Raw genomic sequence first — 18692 nt, 5'->3', positions numbered from 1 at the left:
TTTTTTTAATTATAATTTATTGTATATTCAATTTTTTTTATTTTAATCTATAAAGTTGTACATTATTCTTTTAATTGAGAAATAAATACTTTTTTATCATGTAAATTTAATTAAGTGTAGATACTTTTATTGTATATTCAATTTTTTTATTATAATTTATAAAGTTGTACATTATTTTTTTAATTAAGTTTTACATTATTTGATTGAGAAATAAATATTTTTTTTATTATGTATTAAAATTGTAGTTAATTAAGTTGTACATTATTCTTCTAATTGAGAAATAAATGTTTTTTTTAATTGAAAATGTTTTTCTTTTTAAACCCAGGACCTGTTGATCCTGATGTTTTGTACAATCAGTCCATTCATCGATCATCTGTTATATGGCGAGATCGTACTACTAGAGAAATATCTTGCAGGCGTCGAGGGTAGTTCTCCAGCGCATTATCCCACTCTACCCTCGAATACCACCGCTACTCTCTGGATTCTATGGGGTTGCCAGATTAGGAGTTATTCAGTTGGACTGACATCTGATCACAGCCTTGGTCGAGAGATGGAGGCCTGAGACGCATATATTTCATATGTCGGTTGGAGAGTGCACCATCACTCTACAAGATATGGAAGTGTTGTTAGGGTTACCTGTTGACGGTGAGCCGGTCACCGGAGTGATATACGTCGTCACAAGTTTGTCAACTGTACCTCGGTGTGACCCTACATGCTGGAAAAATTAAATGATCGAGGTTAAGTTTGATATGGTTAGGAACACAATTCCGTGAGCTCGCAGGTGATGCAGACAAGGAGACTGTCATAAGATATGCGCAAGCATATATACTACAAATGATAGGTGAAAGTCTATTTTCCGACAAATCCAATCATTTTGTCTACTTGATGTTCCTGCCTATATTAAATAATCTCTATGATGCAGGACGGTATTCGTGGGTAGAACATGTTTGGCATGGTTGTATAGACAACTATGTAAAGCAACAAAACCTGAGGTTCGTGAGATAGCTGAGCATCTCCTACTTTTGCAATTATGGGCTTAAGAGCGATTTCTAACAATGGCTCCACAGCTACAACATGTCAATGACGCTTAGTTAGCTAGACGAGCCTATGGTTCTCGGTATGTTATTTTAATTCCATTTAATTTTTATATCACTGATCTAGTTAATTTAGAATCTAAATTATCAATTTAAAAATTTAAGTGGAGAGACAGATTTTGTGTGACTAGGACAGCCACACATGTAGTCAACAGTACAAATACATGTTTGATCTACTTCAACCTGATCAGGTACATTAACACTAAACCAAATTGATTATTTTTTTACACATTTTTATTGTATTTGTCTTTAATGTTCTCCAATATAATATTTTGTGTTTCAAGTTATTTGGGAGCTGTACAAAATTATTATGCATACTTTGCCCCTCTGTACGAATGGTTAAAACATATGGCAGCCGATGAGTCATCTCATATGTTTTCACATTGGTGAGTGGCATATTCCTGTCAGGGTGATGAGACAATTCGGTTTTCAGCAGGATGTCCCATCGCCTTGTAATACTGAACCCCTACCGCATGATATCGACTTAAGAACTATAGATTGGTCCGAAAAAATTGCACATTTGGTAAGGTGATGACACTATCATGCAATGTTTATTGCAGTGGGGTTTCTATTGAACAGTTTGACAAGGATGTCACTCAAGACTACATTCCTTGGTATAATAATATCACAAGGCGCTACGTCACTCGTTCGGGAGCAGCCGTGGGTCATCTTGTAAATGAATGAATCTTATCTAATTATTTTTAATTTAAATTTATTTTAAATATTATCTAATTGTTTTATAATTCACAGAGATCGAACAACAGTAGACTCCGTGATGTTGCGAATGATTTGAACCAGGTTTTTGCTATATATAGTGACAACCAAAGCTATATGGAGGAGATACATTATATCTACGATATACCTATTGTTTCTCCACCAGCTCCTAGATGTAGAGGACATGTTCGGGAAGAGGATGAGTTTGATGAGGTTGCCCATAATGTGGAAGAGTTGCCCCTGTGATGCAGACGCAGAGTCAAACTGATTATGTTAGTTCGATGATGATGATGCCAACATTTGGTTCAACACATTATGACTCAAAGACTGGTTCTTCCTCTTCATACATGCATGGACATGGTCGGGGTCATGGGGAGCATAATGAATATTTATATTATGAAACACCTACAGAGGTACCAGAGCAACATCAAGAAGAACCAGAGCAACCTGAAGTTCGAAGGCGACGACGACAACCAACTCGAAATCAACAATGTCCGCCTTGTGAGATACATTGATTTTTGTGATTATTTTTATATAAATGAGATATTTTAATTTACACTTTTTTATTTTTATTAGATATTATTTTTTTAATTTATTCTTTTTAGAGTTAAATTAAATAAAATAATAAAATAATAAAATAATAAAATAATAAAATATTTTTAGAAATTATTTTTATAAAATAAAAAATTAGAAAAAGAAAAGAAAAGTGAAGGTTGAATCTTTAAAATTCGACTTAGGTTAGTGAAACTTGTCCCATTAAAAAAAAACCCATATTTTTATAAATTGTTTTTAAAACAACGATATTATTTTAATTTTCCCTACTCACCCACCCTCTGCTGCAACCTCACGCCGCCACGCCGACGCCTATCGAATGCATTTTTCCTTCTCTGTTGCTTCTTTTTGTTTCTTCGATTCAACTGAGGGTTAAGTTTTTGAATCAGCCTGTCGATTTTAATACGAAATCCGACTTATTTTGGACGCAGATTTTGATTCCAACCTTGCGGAGGCACTAAAGCGCACCTCCGTTTCTCTCGAAAGTATCCTACGAAAACCGCACCTTTCAATCGATTGAAAGCCGTCGCCAGTCTCTGTTTCAGCTTCCAGCTGATATTTTGCGGGTACCCAACAAAACCCAAGTTTCTTTTCTCTGCCATTTGCGTTTCAGAGGTTCATTTTCTCTTTGTTGGCTTTGTTTAATTGAAGAATGTGTATGTTGTAGAGCAAAACTCCACCGTTTTTGCACACCCCACATTGTAGGTTGATGGCAGGAATTCTCTGCTTGCTTCTACATTTCATATTGCGTCAAATTTTCAATTACATGATCTTCTATACTGGTATAGGCCTAAGGTTAGGTTCACTGATGTTTGAGACATTTGCTTGCTAGGAGCAATTTGGTAAAATTAAAAGAAAAGTATTTTACTGAATCTAGCAATTTGATTGGACTTCTGCTTCACCCTTCAATTTATTGTCCATGCTATTGCTATCTGTTGGATTAGAGAAGGTCGTTCTATAATGTAGCTTCCATCGCTTATTCGTATTTGTTATATTTCTTGCTGATAGTATTGTAATAGCAGGAATTATTATGTCGCTTTTCAAACTTTCAAGAAGTGGAGTCCGGATGATAAAAGAGCTCTTCAGAGGTATGCTGTTCTCCCTCATTTTTAAGTACTGTATATCATTGATTTTTTTAGTGCACGTCAATTTGGAAGACATGTATAGGTGGTCTTCTAAGTCATCGGTATGAGGGTCTTTGTTCAATTACATTTTCAACATATTTAGGGTTTGATTCTTTGTTCCATTAGAAACAAGATTGTTGGATCTAATTGTTTAATTTTTTTTTTATTTTGTTTTTAATTCCTTGTCATGTTGGTTTATGACTTGTTCACTTGATATATATGTATATATAAATATTATAATATTTTTAAAATTATTTTTTGTAAGAGACAAAGAAGTATATTCACTCAAATGTAAAAAAACATCCTAAGGACAAGGGGTAGAGAAAGCCCCTCCTTAGAGACCCACTAAAAGAAAGTCTCCCGATTGTTAAGAATCATGGTAAGGCTAAAATTGTTTTTCTGGATAAGAGTGGTAAGGCTAGAATTACAAAAGAATTTTGTGTGAATTGTACACCACTAAGAGGCATTATGCTGGACGTACATACAAAAAGGGTAAAAAGAAAACTTATCTGGATAAGAGTGGTAAGGCTAGAATTACAAAAGAATTTTGTGTGAATTGTACACCACTAAGAGGCATTATGCTGGACGTACATACAAAAAGGGTAAAAAGAAAACTTATCTTCGAAGGTCCATTAGCTTCTTTCTTTATGAAGGTTCCACAAAAAGAGTTTTAACCACACACCATCAATTGCCACACTATAACCACACACCATCAATTGCCACACTATCTTCCATTTTCTCTTAGACCACCAATCCTCAAGCACTTCCACTAGCCAATGATTGGTTATTCTCGGCAAACAATAGATGACCGGATACAGGGATGTATGGATTGTTGATTCCGATACATGAGATCTCATCTTCGTTGTAATCTTAATGATTTGGAAATTTCTGAAGGGTCTATTTTATCTCCTCATCTCAGGCTATCGTTGATGTTTGGATTTGGCCATTGGACTCATCATGTTTTATGGTTAAATCCCTTATCGCGGATTTGGTTGTTTCTGTTGACCCCTCCGGAAGGATCTCTCCTCTATTATATGGAAGGATAATTACCCGAAGAAGATTAAATTTTTCTTATGGGAGTTCAGTCTTGGAGCCATAAACACGAAAAACAGATTACAACATTGTATGGCTTATGTGCATCATTCCCCTTCCTGGTGTCTCATGTGTTGTTATAGTTCTGAATCCCCAGCTCATTTTTTTTTTTGCTCATTGCTCCTTTGTAAAGCGTTTTTGGAATGTTATTCTGGAAGCCTTTGTTGGTCTTTACTTGTGGGGCATCCTTTTGGTGGTACCCGATGAATTAATTGGTTGGCTATTGTGTAGGGTTTCTTTTGGACTCTTTGGGGTGAATGCAATGGTTAGAGACACATCCTCTACTTTTGATAGATTCTTTGATTTGGTGCTGACTCATGTTTTCACTTGGTGTAATTCTAAGCCTTCTTTTATTTCCTATAGTTTATCTTTTTTTTCTTTCCCATTGGAGAGATTTCTTGTAATTACCTATTTTTGCTGGGGCTTCCCCTATTTCATTCATTGAATGAAATGTTTCCATATTAAAAAATCAATAGATGACCCAAAACTCCTTGAAAATGACCGACCACCCTTTAATAGCCAACGGATGATGGAGGAAGAGATGGTATAGTGATAGTTTAAGAAGCATAGATATGAATGCAAGACACGATTAGACACGACACGGACAAGGCCACACATCTTTTTCTAAAGATCTAGGGACATGGACATGACAAGGACACGACAAGAACACATTTATTAACATACATTTTAAAAAAAATATATAATTTTTTTATGAGAAGAAAATTCAAAGTAAATGGGTTGATACATTTATATGCTTAAAAAATTAGTTTGATGTATTTCACACTAAAATTTTATTATTTTTGTCATATATGTATCTTTTTAATCTACTCAATAAGTGTTCTATGCATGTCTCGCTCATTTGTTGCACTAACAAGTATCCAATATGTGTCCAAGTGTTGGACATGGACACGCTAAGCAAACTAAAGTGTCTGTGCTTCTTAGGAGATGGTTCTCTTAAGAAATTATGGAAGTTCAATTTACTAGAAATTGAGACTTTTGGAGGAGGTTCATATTTTCTTGCACCATCTTCTAATCTAGTTGCCTATACTTAGTATTAGTGTTTCAGAGCACAAATATCAACTCTTTGTTCCTTTATTCAATTTCTTTACATGCTTCTTTGTTTCTTTTTTCGGGTCAGAGTTCTTGTTATGGGCGATGCAGCTTTTGTTGTTTCTGATTAGTTTTATTCCTTTTTTCCCTCCACAAGGGCAATCTTTACTGGTGACTAAAGCAAGTCACATTCGAGGGCCTTTTTTCAAATACTTGCAAACTCTGGTTAGTTAATTTTTTCTGTCTTTTAGTTGAATATTTAAACTATCGTGGTTGCTCAAGTTCACAATATATAGCTAGTATGAATTAAGTATTAGCTACATTAGTTCATTGGCCAACAGGCATGAACCTTTGGGAATATAATGTTTTCTTAATTGCCAACCTAAGCATTACACAACTGGTTAAGGCATATACCTTCAACCAAAAGGTTAGAGATTTGAATTTCTACCCCCACATGTTAATTTTTTCCCCTTAATTGGATGTGGTAAGCTATTTTCCTTGCCTGTTATATTTGCTTAAGAATTTTAATATTAGGTATGCTTTCAATTTATGATTGTGGAATTTATTATCAAAGAAAAAGAAATCTGCTGATTGGGATTTGGGACTTCGTCATCTTCTTCATGAGAGTTTCTGTTGTAAATAACTTTTTTTCGGTAATCAGTGTCAATCAGGATGCCTTTCTTGGTAACATTTGGGCCTTTGGTGGTTTTGCCTTTTGTACTTGCTATTTCTCTACAAATGGGTTCCTATAAGAAAAGAAAAGAAACATTCAACGTTTCATCTTAATTGGAAGGTGGAAGCTATTCCAGTTTTATTATTCCGTTAGAATTCTTATCTTTGAAATAATATATTATATATTGCTTCCAAAATTTTGTGATAAATTATATGTTTTTGTGTCTTAAAAACATTTGTTTTTAATTTCAGCCACAGTGAAGGATAAATAGGCTATAGGTTCTGGAATAAAGTTGAATTGGGTAGATAATTGATAACTATGAAGGATACTTCAACTTTTTAGTGGGCATGCATGCTGTAGTTATTATTAGAGGTAGTAATAGTGGGACCGTTTATTTCTTTTTTTAGCCACAGGCCCAAGTTCAGGTGCTTCAAAGTTTCAAATGGCAGGAACAACGTCTGTATTCTACCTCAGGTCCTCAGGATGGCTGTAATGAAGAGAATGAACCAAAAGAAACGTAAGTTCTTTTAGCTTTTAACATTGCATATATATGAGAAGACTTTAGTCTTTAATTGCATCAATCACTATCACTGATTAAAATAGTATGCAGGTGCATTGTGCATTATATGGGTGTGAGTGACTCATTTTGGATTTGAACCATCAATATTTGTTCTTGTGCCTTTCTCTTTGATAGATAACTTTTTGAGATGGAAACATTCCCTGCCACCAATGTAGATAGTTAGATAATAACCCAGTTGAAACACCCCTCATTACTATATAGTGTTGATAATGGAGTGTCTCTTTATGTAATTGAATTTTTAGATTTACTAAGTGTGTTTTTGGCTATTCAGGAATTTTTTTAAAATTATTTTTCTTAGTGGCATTTGCATTTCTTAGTACTTTTGGAGAGGCAGTGTGGATGCTTGCGTAAAACCAATGTCAAATATATATAGATACACATATAAAAAACACTTTTTCTCCCACTAATTATACAATTAATTTTGAGGTCCAAAATCTTTATTAACGAGAATACTGTCAAGAAAATCCTAGTTAACCTTACTTTTTCAACATCAAGCTGAAGACTCTTCTCTTGTGAAACTGTTGTCATTGGGCTTCAATAATATAGACTCACATCCCGAGTAAAAACATAATTTAAAAGTTTCTCTGTGGTCTGCATTTGAGTTATTCTGTTGATTCTTCTCTACCAGAAACTGTGATTTGCAGGATATCTGTCACATTTGTCCTTAAGGATGGAGAAGAGCAACAAATTAGAGTTCCCGTTGGAATGTCCATGTTAGAAGCTGCTCATCTAAACGATATAGAACTTGAAGGTAAGGAGTTTGATTCACCCCCTCCTTAAAAAGTTTAAGCACTATCCTCCATTTCCTCATGATTCAAGCATTTATTTTACACAGCCAAACATGGTATATTATGGTATGCTGGCTCTTGAGTTTCTGTTTCATCACTAGAAACTGTTTTCTCTCTCAAACCAGGAGCGTGCGAAGGTTCATTAGCTTGTTCAACTTGTCATGTTATTGTGATGGTAAATTGCTTTCTCTCTCTCTCTCTCTACAATTCTACACTTGGCTTTTGTGTAACATCTGATTAAATCACGTCACAGGATATGGAATACTACAACAAACTAGAAGAGCCAGTTGACGAGGAGAATGACATGTTGGATCTGGCATTCGGGCTTACAGAAACGTGGGTTTCTTGCACATAAATTTGTGACTTATTTTGATATGTTCTTTGATCTTTGGAGTATACACCACTTATTTAATTTCACTAAATGTTATAATTCCACCCCGATGTTTTGAAACATTTCAATCAAATTTCTATTCGATAACATTGTAGAAATTGAATAACTAGCTAATGACTTGGCATTTCAAACACTAGCATTATATTGTATTGGGTGAGATATGAAACGTTAGTGAAAATATATCAGCAGATGAGTTTTTATTTATTTTCTATCTTTTTTATTCAGTTTTGTATTTGTTTTTTGTCGCTAGTATATCACTCCCTTGCGGATTTTGTTTTCCTAGGGCATTAGTCTCTTTTCATTTCATCAATGAAAAGTTGCCTCTTATTAAAACAAATTAACTTTGACAAGACTAAAAACTGTTGACTACTTCATAAATCAAATGATATGTTAACCTGTTTTTGTTGGGATACTGCAGGTCTCGTTTGGGATGTCAAGTTATTGCAAAGCCTGAACTTGATGGAATTCGTTTAGCCATTCCTGCAGCCACCAGAAATTTTGCTGTTGACGGCTTTACTCCAAAGCCACACTAAGCATTTTGGAACAATGAGAGGAGGACCAAACAAGGTTTAACCCACTAGTTTTGCCTCATGATTCAATTTATCTCTGCTTTCATGGTTCAAAGTATGTTAGAAACTGTTTTGAGAATTGGTTAAACTTATCTTCTATTCTTTTGAAAATGTTGCTGATATATCATGATCAAATTCCATAAAAGAAAGAAATATTAAATTTTTTTGACTAAGTTCTGATTACAGGTCAATAATTTATTTAAAAGTTCTTGGTGATCCTTTATTTATTTCTTTTCTTCCTGTTCATGCAATTTCTTTTGTTTAGTTCCTCTTTTCCACTCTCTATTTGGGTGGGCATCAGCATGTGGCAAATTTGATCCACCTTGAAGGTTGAGATATCTTAACCATCGAGTTATATGCTCATATTTGAAAGACTTGTTATAATGATTTTAGAGAAAATTGTCAATAGTACTGTTTTCAAGTACACAGATGTACAACCTATAGAATAAATCCTGTTCAATTAAGGTTGAGGTTGTTCAGTAGTACTGTTTTCCAACTAAAATAACTACATATGAGAATTTAAGTTATATGGATTCTATTAAAAAAGTAGTACGCATTGTAGTTATGATTTCCATATGTTTTTGAACTCATTATGAACTTTCAATTGACTTGACATAATTTTACTAGTTAAGACATATTCACTTAATCAAGAGGTTGGAAATTTGAATCTCTCCACCTCACTCGTGTATTAGTTGGACTCATAAGAAAATTTAAAATAAATATGCTTAAAAATAATACTGAAGTTTATTCTATTTTAAAGAAATATGGGTTCGGATATGAGATACGAATGCAGTGACTCAACTTCTTTTACAAATTAAGGACATGGATGCAACTAGAAAGTATTTGCTAAAATATGCATTTTTTAAAAATATTTATTATTTTTATATAGGTTAAAAATTAAGAGTCATTAAGTGTGTGGTTCTATATGCTTAAAGAAACAAGCTTGATGTATTTTTCCTTCAAAATTTATGTTTTTGTCCTGTATTACTGTGTATTTTATAACTTATATCTTGTAATTTTGAACATTAGTCTCTTTTCATTCACTTAATAAAAAGTCTTAGCATCATTTTTTTTTAAAGAAAAAAAGTGTATTTAATATTCTTAACAAATGTTGAATACATGTTTATTAAATGTTGCATCGAACACATAGGCGGCAGAGGTTTTGAAACTTGTGGATTATAGGGGACTAGGTATAGGAAATCTGAAAGCTTGTAGCTTGACCTTTTAGCCAAATGGTGTTGCGCTTTTATTAGGAATTTGATGTTGTGTGGCACAAAGTTATTATGGGCAGTGTTTTGAAAGGCACACTCGGGCGAGGCGCAACTAGTGCAAGGCGCATAGATGGCGCCTCGCCCGAGTGCTTGCACCTAGTCGCCCCTCGCCCGAGTGCGAGGTGCACGCCTTTGCTGTGCCTTCCAAGAAGTGCAAAGGCGCGCAAGAGTTCTTCACCCTGTGGTCGGCTAAGATCAAACAACTTTGATGGCAATGGAGAGAGGACTGATCAGCTTTGGCAACTTTGACATTGACAGTGAAAGAAGCAAAATCGAGGAGGGGGAAGGCAGAATCGGGGAGGAGGCTGGCTGGTGAGAGAAGAGAATACAAGAAAAGTAGGGGTAGGGTTTTTTTTTTTTTTTTTTTTAAGGGATTCTTAGTTTTGTTTTCTTCTTTTAAATGTCAGTTTATTAATTTTTTGAAAAAAAAACATTATTTTTAATAACTAATAAGAAGCTAGTAATTAACTTATTATATTTAATAAAAAACTAGTATTTTACAAAATTGATGAAATGCATTATTTTATTTTATCTTTTAAAAAAACATTATTTTAAATAATAATATTTCTTTCCATCAAGGTTTTTGTTATATATATATATTATAGTGCGCCTCACAAAAAAAAGTCCGTGCCTTTTTGTGTGCCTTGTGCCTAAGCTTTAGAGGACCATTATGCCTTAATGCGCCTTGGGCATTTTCAAACACTGATTACGGGTAAGTTGGTTGATCTCTTCCCTTCTGAATGGACCTTGATTGGGGTCAGCAACACTTATAGGTTTTTATGTAGAGGGATTGTAGGGGAGTCCCTCTCATGTCTCATTTTACTTGTTGTCAAGTCGGGGGATGGGAGAGATACTCTTTTTTTAGGAACAGTGGTTGGGTGAGTCCTCTTGATGATGTTTTTTCTCCATTTATATCCGTTGTCTTTCTTGAAGAATGCTTTAGTGGTTCTTGTTTTGGCCCAGTTTGTCTCCAACTTTGGGTTCCGTCGTTCGTTTTTTTAATAAAGAAACAAGCGATATTGTTGATCTTTTTCTTTATTGGGGGAGGTTTAGTATTGTGTTGGTAGATGGGATATTCACTTTTGGTGTCCTAACCCTCCATAGGGTATTGGGTATTTTCTTGCCATTCTTTCTTCCCTGGAGAGACTCAATTTTGTGGGGACTATGGGGTGAGGGACATAGTAGTGTTTTTAGAGGGAAGGAACCTAATTTGTATGAAGTTTGGTCCCTCACAAAATTTCCTAATTATTCTTCGAATCATATCTTGATCGATTGGATACCCTTTAGGTTATCTTTGAATTTTCTTGGGCTCTCTTTTTTTTTGTATGTCCATGTACTCTTTCATTTTTTCTCAATGAAAGTTTTGGGCATTCATAAAAAAAACTAGGGTCAAACTTCTATCCATTGTACTAAGCAGTTTTAATACGTGTTGAACAATTATCGAAGTGTCCAAGCCAATACGTTATCCGTGATTCTTAGTTGTACTTAGTTATTGGCCAATTCATCTTTAGAGAAACGATACATTTGTTCTTTATTATTAGCTTGAGTCATTATAAGTTTGGTAAATTTACACACATAAAAAGCTAGGGCTACTAGTAGAAGCTAATCAAAAAGTATGAGTCAAACATACTAACTTGGATATTTATTTTATTTTATTTTAAGGCAAACTTGAAGATTTTGTATAAACTTATAGCAACCTCTAGAATTTGCTGGAGGCAAATGTAGCAAAGGCAGCAGGTTAACTTAAAAACCCACATGCTATTCCTATACCTAATGAAAGACTTGAAAGCAAGATCTTCTAAAGAGCTTCTATTTTTGCCATCATCAACAACCAGTTCTTGATCGAAGGATTTTGGTTAAGGTATATGATTCAGTCATTTGCCATGGCTTTCATCGAGAACTCGATCTTTGCGTGTACTCTACAATTAGTTGAGAAAATGAGGATGACTTGTCTTTGAGCAATCTTGTGGGAGTGTCATACTCTTCAATGAGTCCTACATGATGAGTAATGAAAATTTGATTGTGGATTGATGAGGAAAGTACTCGATAGACTATGTGGATATTGATACGAACCATGACTTGGAAGCAAAACCATATCGCCTCCAAGGACAGAAGTTATCTGATGTGCAATTGTTATGATTGTACATTCAGAAAAATGTTGTCGTAGAGTATGTTGAACTAAATCATCTATTGTTGTATCCATGGATGTGGTGGTTTCGTCAAGGACCAACACCTTACTTTTCTTGAGTAGCACTCGACCGAGGCAAACGAGCTGCCTTTGACCCATGCTCCAATTCTTTCCATTCTCACTAACTGCATTGTATTTACAAATGAATGAGTTTCAACAAATTCACTTCATTGAAATCTTTACCAAAATATCTAGAAATATACCTGGTGAATCTAGCTTCCCTTCCTTTTTTCTCACTTCATCTCCAAGATGGCATTTATCCAGTGCCTGATGTATAAATGAAATGTTTGCATTTATCCAGTGCCTGATGTATAAATGAAATGTTTGCTTTCATGGAGGGTAAAAGAAAAGAAAAGGGGGAAAAAGAGACTTCATTTAAGGGGAATGATTAGAAGAGGAAACATGTTACCTCCCAAATGTCTTCATTTGCATATTCTTTGAGGGGATCAAGATTGCTCCGTACGGTGCCTTCAAACATCGTAGGATCTTGAGGGACAATACTAAGTTTGGATCGCAAATCATGTAGTCCAATTGTTGTTATGTTGACGTTATCTATCACAATATGACCTGCTATAGGATCGACTATCCGAAAAAGTGTTTGTATTATAGTTGATTTGCTGCTTCTTGTTCTCCCAACAATGTCGGTTTTTTTCCTCCTGGAAAAGTACATGATGTAATACCTCGCAACACAAGAGGCAATTGTGGTGCATAACAAATCTACATGATATACAACAATGAGCAAAATTCAAGATATTCACTAGAATTAGATTCATCAAAAGATACTGAAAGAATTGAAAGTACCTGCAGGTTATGAAGTTCAATTTCTCCGAATGCTGGCCAACTACGATCTGGTCGGTTTTCCTCGATAACTAGAGGTGGCTCACTAGGGATAGAAGTATATTGAAATATTCTCTTGATCAATATCATTTTGTTCTCCATATTGCAAAGGTTCCATGTTAGCCAAGTTTGCAACATATTGAAGTTAAGTCCATAGATTACTGATAACCAGCAATGCCTTTAGTGTAAAGAGTAAAAGGAATTAGGCATGTAGCTAAAAAAAATTTGAAGATCATTATTTAAAGATAGACCAACGTGATAAAGTACCTGGATTAATGACTTCCACAGGGATAGATATCAAGAAAATTAAAAAGAGGCAAATGTAATGGAAGACAATAAATCGAGACGGAAGCAAAGCCATTCCATTGCTGCAACATTGTGAAACCTGGGTCGAGAGTATGCATCAATCAATTTCATATTGGCATCCTTGAATCTCGACTCTTGATCGAAGCTCCTAATAGTTGTTGATTCAGAAATTGTTTCGGAGAAATGTCGTATCACTGGAGCCTTGCAAACTCCAATCAACCGTGATAGCTCTCGTGTCGTTGGAATATAATGTTGCTGTGTAGCAAAAGCTCAATGTAAGGTAGGTGCATGGTAAAAGCTCTAAAGATTTTGGTTTTCACATTATGTAACTTCCTGTTAAGACAAATCACAAAGTTAGAAGGTATACCTCATACCAGATGCATAGAGCCATCATAGGTATAAAGATAATGAAAGCCTGCCATGCAACTTGAGACATTACTACAATGGTTCCCAAAAGCTGAATCACATTGAAGCAAAAGACTCCAACTTGAAATGGTATGTCCATATCAATAGCACTTTGGTTCGTGGAGGCCTGTAAACAAAAAAACGGTATTTAAAAATTATGATTAGAGGTTTCAAGGAAGTGTAACACGAGTATAAATTCACTCACTCTGTTAAGGATTCTTCCACTTGGAGTAGAATCAAAGAATGACATTGGAGCAAGAAAGATGCTTGTATGCATTTTAACGAAAAGTTCAGTTGCAGCTTTAAAACCAGTTGTGACAAGAAGGGTTGATCTCAAAAGCACACAAAACGAGCTTCCAACGGCGAAAGAAATAAAGATGATATACAACCAAGAGGTAGAAATAGGAGGCTCCATATCCTTTGAAATAAGAGTAGCCCATGTCATCCAATATTCACTTCTAATTTGAAGAATCTGAAAGAGAACTTGACTAAGTAATATAATGGGCACAAGAGCTCCACCATAAGCAGACTTGATATATTTCCAGTAAATTGAAAATCCAACTCTTCCTTTCTCTCTTTCTTCTTCTTGTACAAGTTGCCCATTCGACTTATTGGCATCGACTGCTTTCTCGTCTTGTATACCTGTTTTATCTTCCTCATGTGTAATGCCATTAATACTAATCATAGACTCGTCTTCCTTGTTAGTAGTTTTTCCAAAAGTATCTTCTTCCACATAACTAATGGCTGATAATGCTTCCTTATGTGCACCAACAAGTGCCATAAAGTCGGTTCCGGGCCATAGAATTTCATCATACTTTCCTACTTGAGTAATTCTTCCATCTTTCATGACCTGACAATAATGAATCTTTGAAGCTCAGATGTAATATTATAAGGAACATAGTTAAACAGAAAGAGGGAAGTCCTCAAGTACTTACTAAGATAAGATCTGCCATTGGTAAAAATTCTATTTGATGAGTAACGTAAAAGATTGTTTTTGAACTCAAAACATCAAGGAGACATTTCTTTCAGGATAATCCATACAATTGATTATTGTAAATCCATATATCAAGTGCTAAAGATGGTATAATTCAACACACATTTTTTCATTTTGTTTGAAAAGAGGGAAGCAAAAACTCAAAAATTATAAACAAAGATTAATTAGCAAACAGAATTACCTTGAAGAGATGAGAACTTGTATGGGCATCAACTGCACTAAAGGGATCATCAAATAAGTAAATATCAGCATCTTGGTATAAGGCACGAGCAATTTGAATTCTTTGCTTTTGTCCACCACTTAAATTTATTCCTCTTTCACCTATTATCGTCTGGTCACCAAATGCGAGAATTTCAAGGTCCTTTTCTAGACAACATGTTTCAAGAACTCTTTTGTACCTTTCTCTGTCCATCTCTTTGCTAAAACGTATGTTATCCTCGATCTTTCCACTCTGTATCCATGGTGATTGTGCTACAAAGGCCTTACTACCACACACTCTCAGACCCCCTGATATTTTAGGTACTTCTCCAAGGATACAAGATAGCAAACTGGACTTGCCTGAGCCTACTGTACCACAAACAACAACTCTCATTCCATGTTCCACTTTGAAATTAATATCTTGCAATGTTGGGTTTGAAGAAGACGAGTCCTAAGAAAAGTTCCCGTTGACAATCTCAACTGCTGTAGTAGAACTACCCATTGGAAGATTCTCTATAATATCAGGCTTCAAATCGTCAAGATAAAGGAATGACACTATTCTATCGAGTGAAACCTTCGTTTGAACCACCATTGAGATTGTTTCAGGAATATTGTAAATTGGTTCTTGAAGATTACTAAACGTTGCAAGTGCAGATAAAATACTTTGCCAGACTCTAATGGGATCCCTAAAAGCATACAAGTCCCAAAAGTGAAAACGGATACAAATGTTGGAGTAACCCAAAAGACGAATGTTGTACCTGACAATGTATAAAGGAACTTCTTTAACCATCTCACCTCTATATTCCTAAGTTCGGATATCTTAGATAGAAACTTCATCTCCCATCCCTGAAGCTTAAGAATCCTCATATTTCTTAAGATTTCAAATGTCACCTTCATCCTTGTGTCTTTTGACTCCATTATATTGTCTTGAAATTCCTCTGCAACTTTCCCAATGGGATATTTATCAACATTATAGCTATAGTTGCAACAAAAGCTGCAATTGAAGCACGACCAAGATTTTTATACAAAAGCAACAGAGCAAATCCAACTTCAAAAACCACTAGCCAGGCATCATGCATATGCCAACTAAAATCACAAACCCTCTCAGCATCTACCGCAATGAAGTTGATGATCTCTCCACTTGTCTGCCGTTGCTTGATTGGCAAGAAAGAATCAGATTCTTGTTGTAGATCATTGCAACCAATGCTGATTGAACCTTCATTCCGACTTGTTGTACCCTAAAGAACCAATGCCTTATTGCAAGATACTCCACAAGTTTTGCCAAGAAAAATATAGAGACCAAAATGTAGCCTTCATATTCGAAATCTCGGTGACCGTTGAGATATTGAACAAAAGTGTCAATAAGATATGGGCCAACAAAAGTAGCCAATGTGCCAATGAACGCGAAAGCAGTGGTTAAAATTATCTCTTTCCAAGCCGAGTAGAATAAACCCTTTACCAGAGAGAGAATGGTGACTCGGTCGATTGTTCCACACTCAGACTTGAGTTTGTTTATGAGAATCTAATAGGTGCCTGAAACAACATCACAACTTGCAAGTTGAGGAATATCCTCAAGGTCTAATGCCTTTTTATTTCCCATTGCAATTAGAGGACCAATCCAAGAGAATGAAAGGATACTGAAAATTCCAACGGTCTCATACGGGGTCATAGTTTCATCTCCTTTATAGTTCACTGACTCGATGCTGCCATTACTGATTGTAGTATATCTTATGTCACCATTTAGAAGGTGTTCTTCAAAAAAGTCTTGTTCACACACACTCTTCCCATAGAACCCAACATATATGATCAACAACCCAGAGACGACGGACATAACATCCGAAACCAAGTATATAATGGGCAAGGAATGAATTTGTCTGTAATAAACTGAGTCCAGAGTAAGACAGTAACAAGAAACAACAAAGTAAGAAGCCCACCAAACTCTCAAGTGAATTGCAAATTTTGATTTGTTAGTTTTGGTAACTTGAAAAACATTGTCCCATGCAAATGCTTTCAACCCAAAATCTAGAAGGGTTGTCAGAGTTTCCTCAGACCACCCATTTCTATACTAGTAAAAGCAGTCAAGAGAGACAAAAACAAGATTGAAAAGAGAAATAATGAGGCAGCACACGAACGTTTCGTTATAGTTTAAACGCCTCATCTCACTTCGACGTTCCCCACAACCTAATTTCAACTTTAAGCACACCCATGAGAAGCAAAGAACAAGCAACAAAACCAAGTGAGTCAAACCAGAAAGGCCATGAGCTAAAATGGGTTTAAGGAGAAAGTGAGCAACAGAGCCCATAGGGGAAGAAGGGTCATGAAAGAACAAGTTTGTTAAGCTTTGCATAGAGTAACCAATGGAACCCATGATTCAAAAAGCTTGGGAAGATGGGTGTGCTATAAAACTCAGCTAGGTTTAGCTCAATCCAAGTGAAGAATGAAGTTAGTCCACAGCCTCCAAAGATATATTCATCAGAAATAGAGGGAGAAAACGATTTAAAAACAAAAAGGGTATTCCCTTTGTACTTTCTAGGTAATGGACGACAAATCAATCGTTTTATACTCTCTCAACCCCAATTTGCGATTAAAATACAACATTATTTTAGATAAATTATTACATTATTAAAGTCTTGTTGTTTTTAAGAACTAATTAGATCCATTAACGAAGTTTCCTGGAACATAAAGTGTATTAGAAGTCAAATTTGACGTCCAAGCATTTGAGTCCCTTTTTGGTGGTTGAGTGATGCACAAGGAAAGTTTAAATTAGTTGTGTTCTTAATGTGAAGTTTTTAATTGCAATTTTAGAGACTCAACCATGATTTAATACAAAATGGAATGTATGAGAATTTTTTTATTTCCTTGGCATATTTCATGTGGACTTTTACGTCAGGGTTGGTTATTGAAATTATAATATCAAGTTGTATGATATGTTTTCACTACTTTTTAATGTGGTTGGTAGTAAATTTAAAATTTGAACAGTACAATTTAAATGTTGTCTTCAAAATTTAATGGCTCGGGGCAGTTTGTTTAAGATTAGTGAAAAAGAATTAGTTTTTCTTTAATTATTGTTAGTGGCTTTTGTTTAGGGTGATGTCTTCTAAATATGAGCATAATGACCTAATGGTTTAGTAGGGCTGTGGGAATCATTAAGGGAGAGTTTTAAGGTTAATACATTAGTGGTAAAGATGTCCATGGGTGAGACTTGGATGATTTTTTTAACTCCATCTTTGCTCTCCATTTCATTTTCCATCATCGCGAAATTTTCCAACTAATGGGGTGGAGATTCTTCATAGGGAATTTTTATGGATCGGGTTTGTTTTTTTTTTTTTAAAAAATAATTAACTTAAATTACCACCATAGAAAAGTTTTAATCAAATAGTTAAATTTCTCACTAATTTTTTTTATACGATTAATTCCACATACACAATTAGAATTTAAGGAGAAATTATTAAAAATTTTCTAGTGGAAGGAAATAATTATCAATCGAATTATATATGTGTTCAATTCAAATTTATTCAACATCTTGACCATTAAATAATAAAACTTGAAATTTAAATAAAATATTTACATATGAATAATAATAACATAACATTGAACTATTATCTATCAAAAATATTTTTCCTATTCCCTACATCACTCTGTCTATACAGGTAATTCTTGCGGTGAAAATGAACATCTCTGGACTGATTGTTTCCACTTCAAGAAATGGAACATAATTGATGCACTTGATCTTCTGTGAAATATTTCTTTATCTTATTTCCATATTCGTTCTCTTCATTTTGTTATTATTCATTATATAATTGATATGTACTACCTCTATCTCAGATGCTCATTTACTAAAATGAATATGTTGAATCCATTTAGCA

At 34.8% G+C, this 18692-nt stretch overlaps 1 protein-coding gene and 1 pseudogene across 4 annotated transcripts; one reads left to right on the top strand and one right to left on the bottom strand.

Moving 5' to 3' along the window:
* Window positions 1-2575: 2575 nt before the first annotated feature.
* Window positions 2576-8800, top strand: LOC120087192 (uncharacterized). Of its 4 annotated transcripts, none has more exons than XM_090318091.1 (9): window positions 2581-2681; window positions 2792-2926; window positions 3383-3448; window positions 5784-5851; window positions 6707-6816; window positions 7524-7630; window positions 7793-7842; window positions 7921-8003; window positions 8477-8800. In XM_090318091.1, exons 3-9 carry the CDS (start codon window positions 3391-3393, stop codon window positions 8589-8591), a joined length of 591 nt encoding a protein of 196 aa, XP_090174217.1. In that variant the 5' UTR covers window positions 2581-2681; window positions 2792-2926; window positions 3383-3390; the 3' UTR covers window positions 8592-8800. The 4 variants fall into 4 exon arrangements, with proteins under 4 accessions (XP_038900026.1, XP_090174217.1, XP_090174218.1 ...); XM_090318092.1 differs by having other exon boundaries at window positions 2792-2975; XM_039044098.2 differs by having other exon boundaries at window positions 2576-2926.
* Window positions 8801-12127: 3327 nt separating this feature from the next.
* Window positions 12128-17194, bottom strand: LOC120085154 (ABC transporter C family member 3-like; annotated as a pseudogene).
* Between the last annotated feature and the right edge of the window lie 1498 nt (window positions 17195-18692).

Source organism: Benincasa hispida, chromosome 9, assembly GCF_027475165.1.
Source record: "Benincasa hispida cultivar pf3 chromosome 9, pf3_genome.v1.1, whole genome shotgun sequence".
Classification (NCBI taxonomy): domain Eukaryota; kingdom Viridiplantae; phylum Streptophyta; class Magnoliopsida; order Cucurbitales; family Cucurbitaceae; genus Benincasa; species Benincasa hispida.
This window is presented reverse-complemented; position numbering and strand designations above follow the sequence as displayed.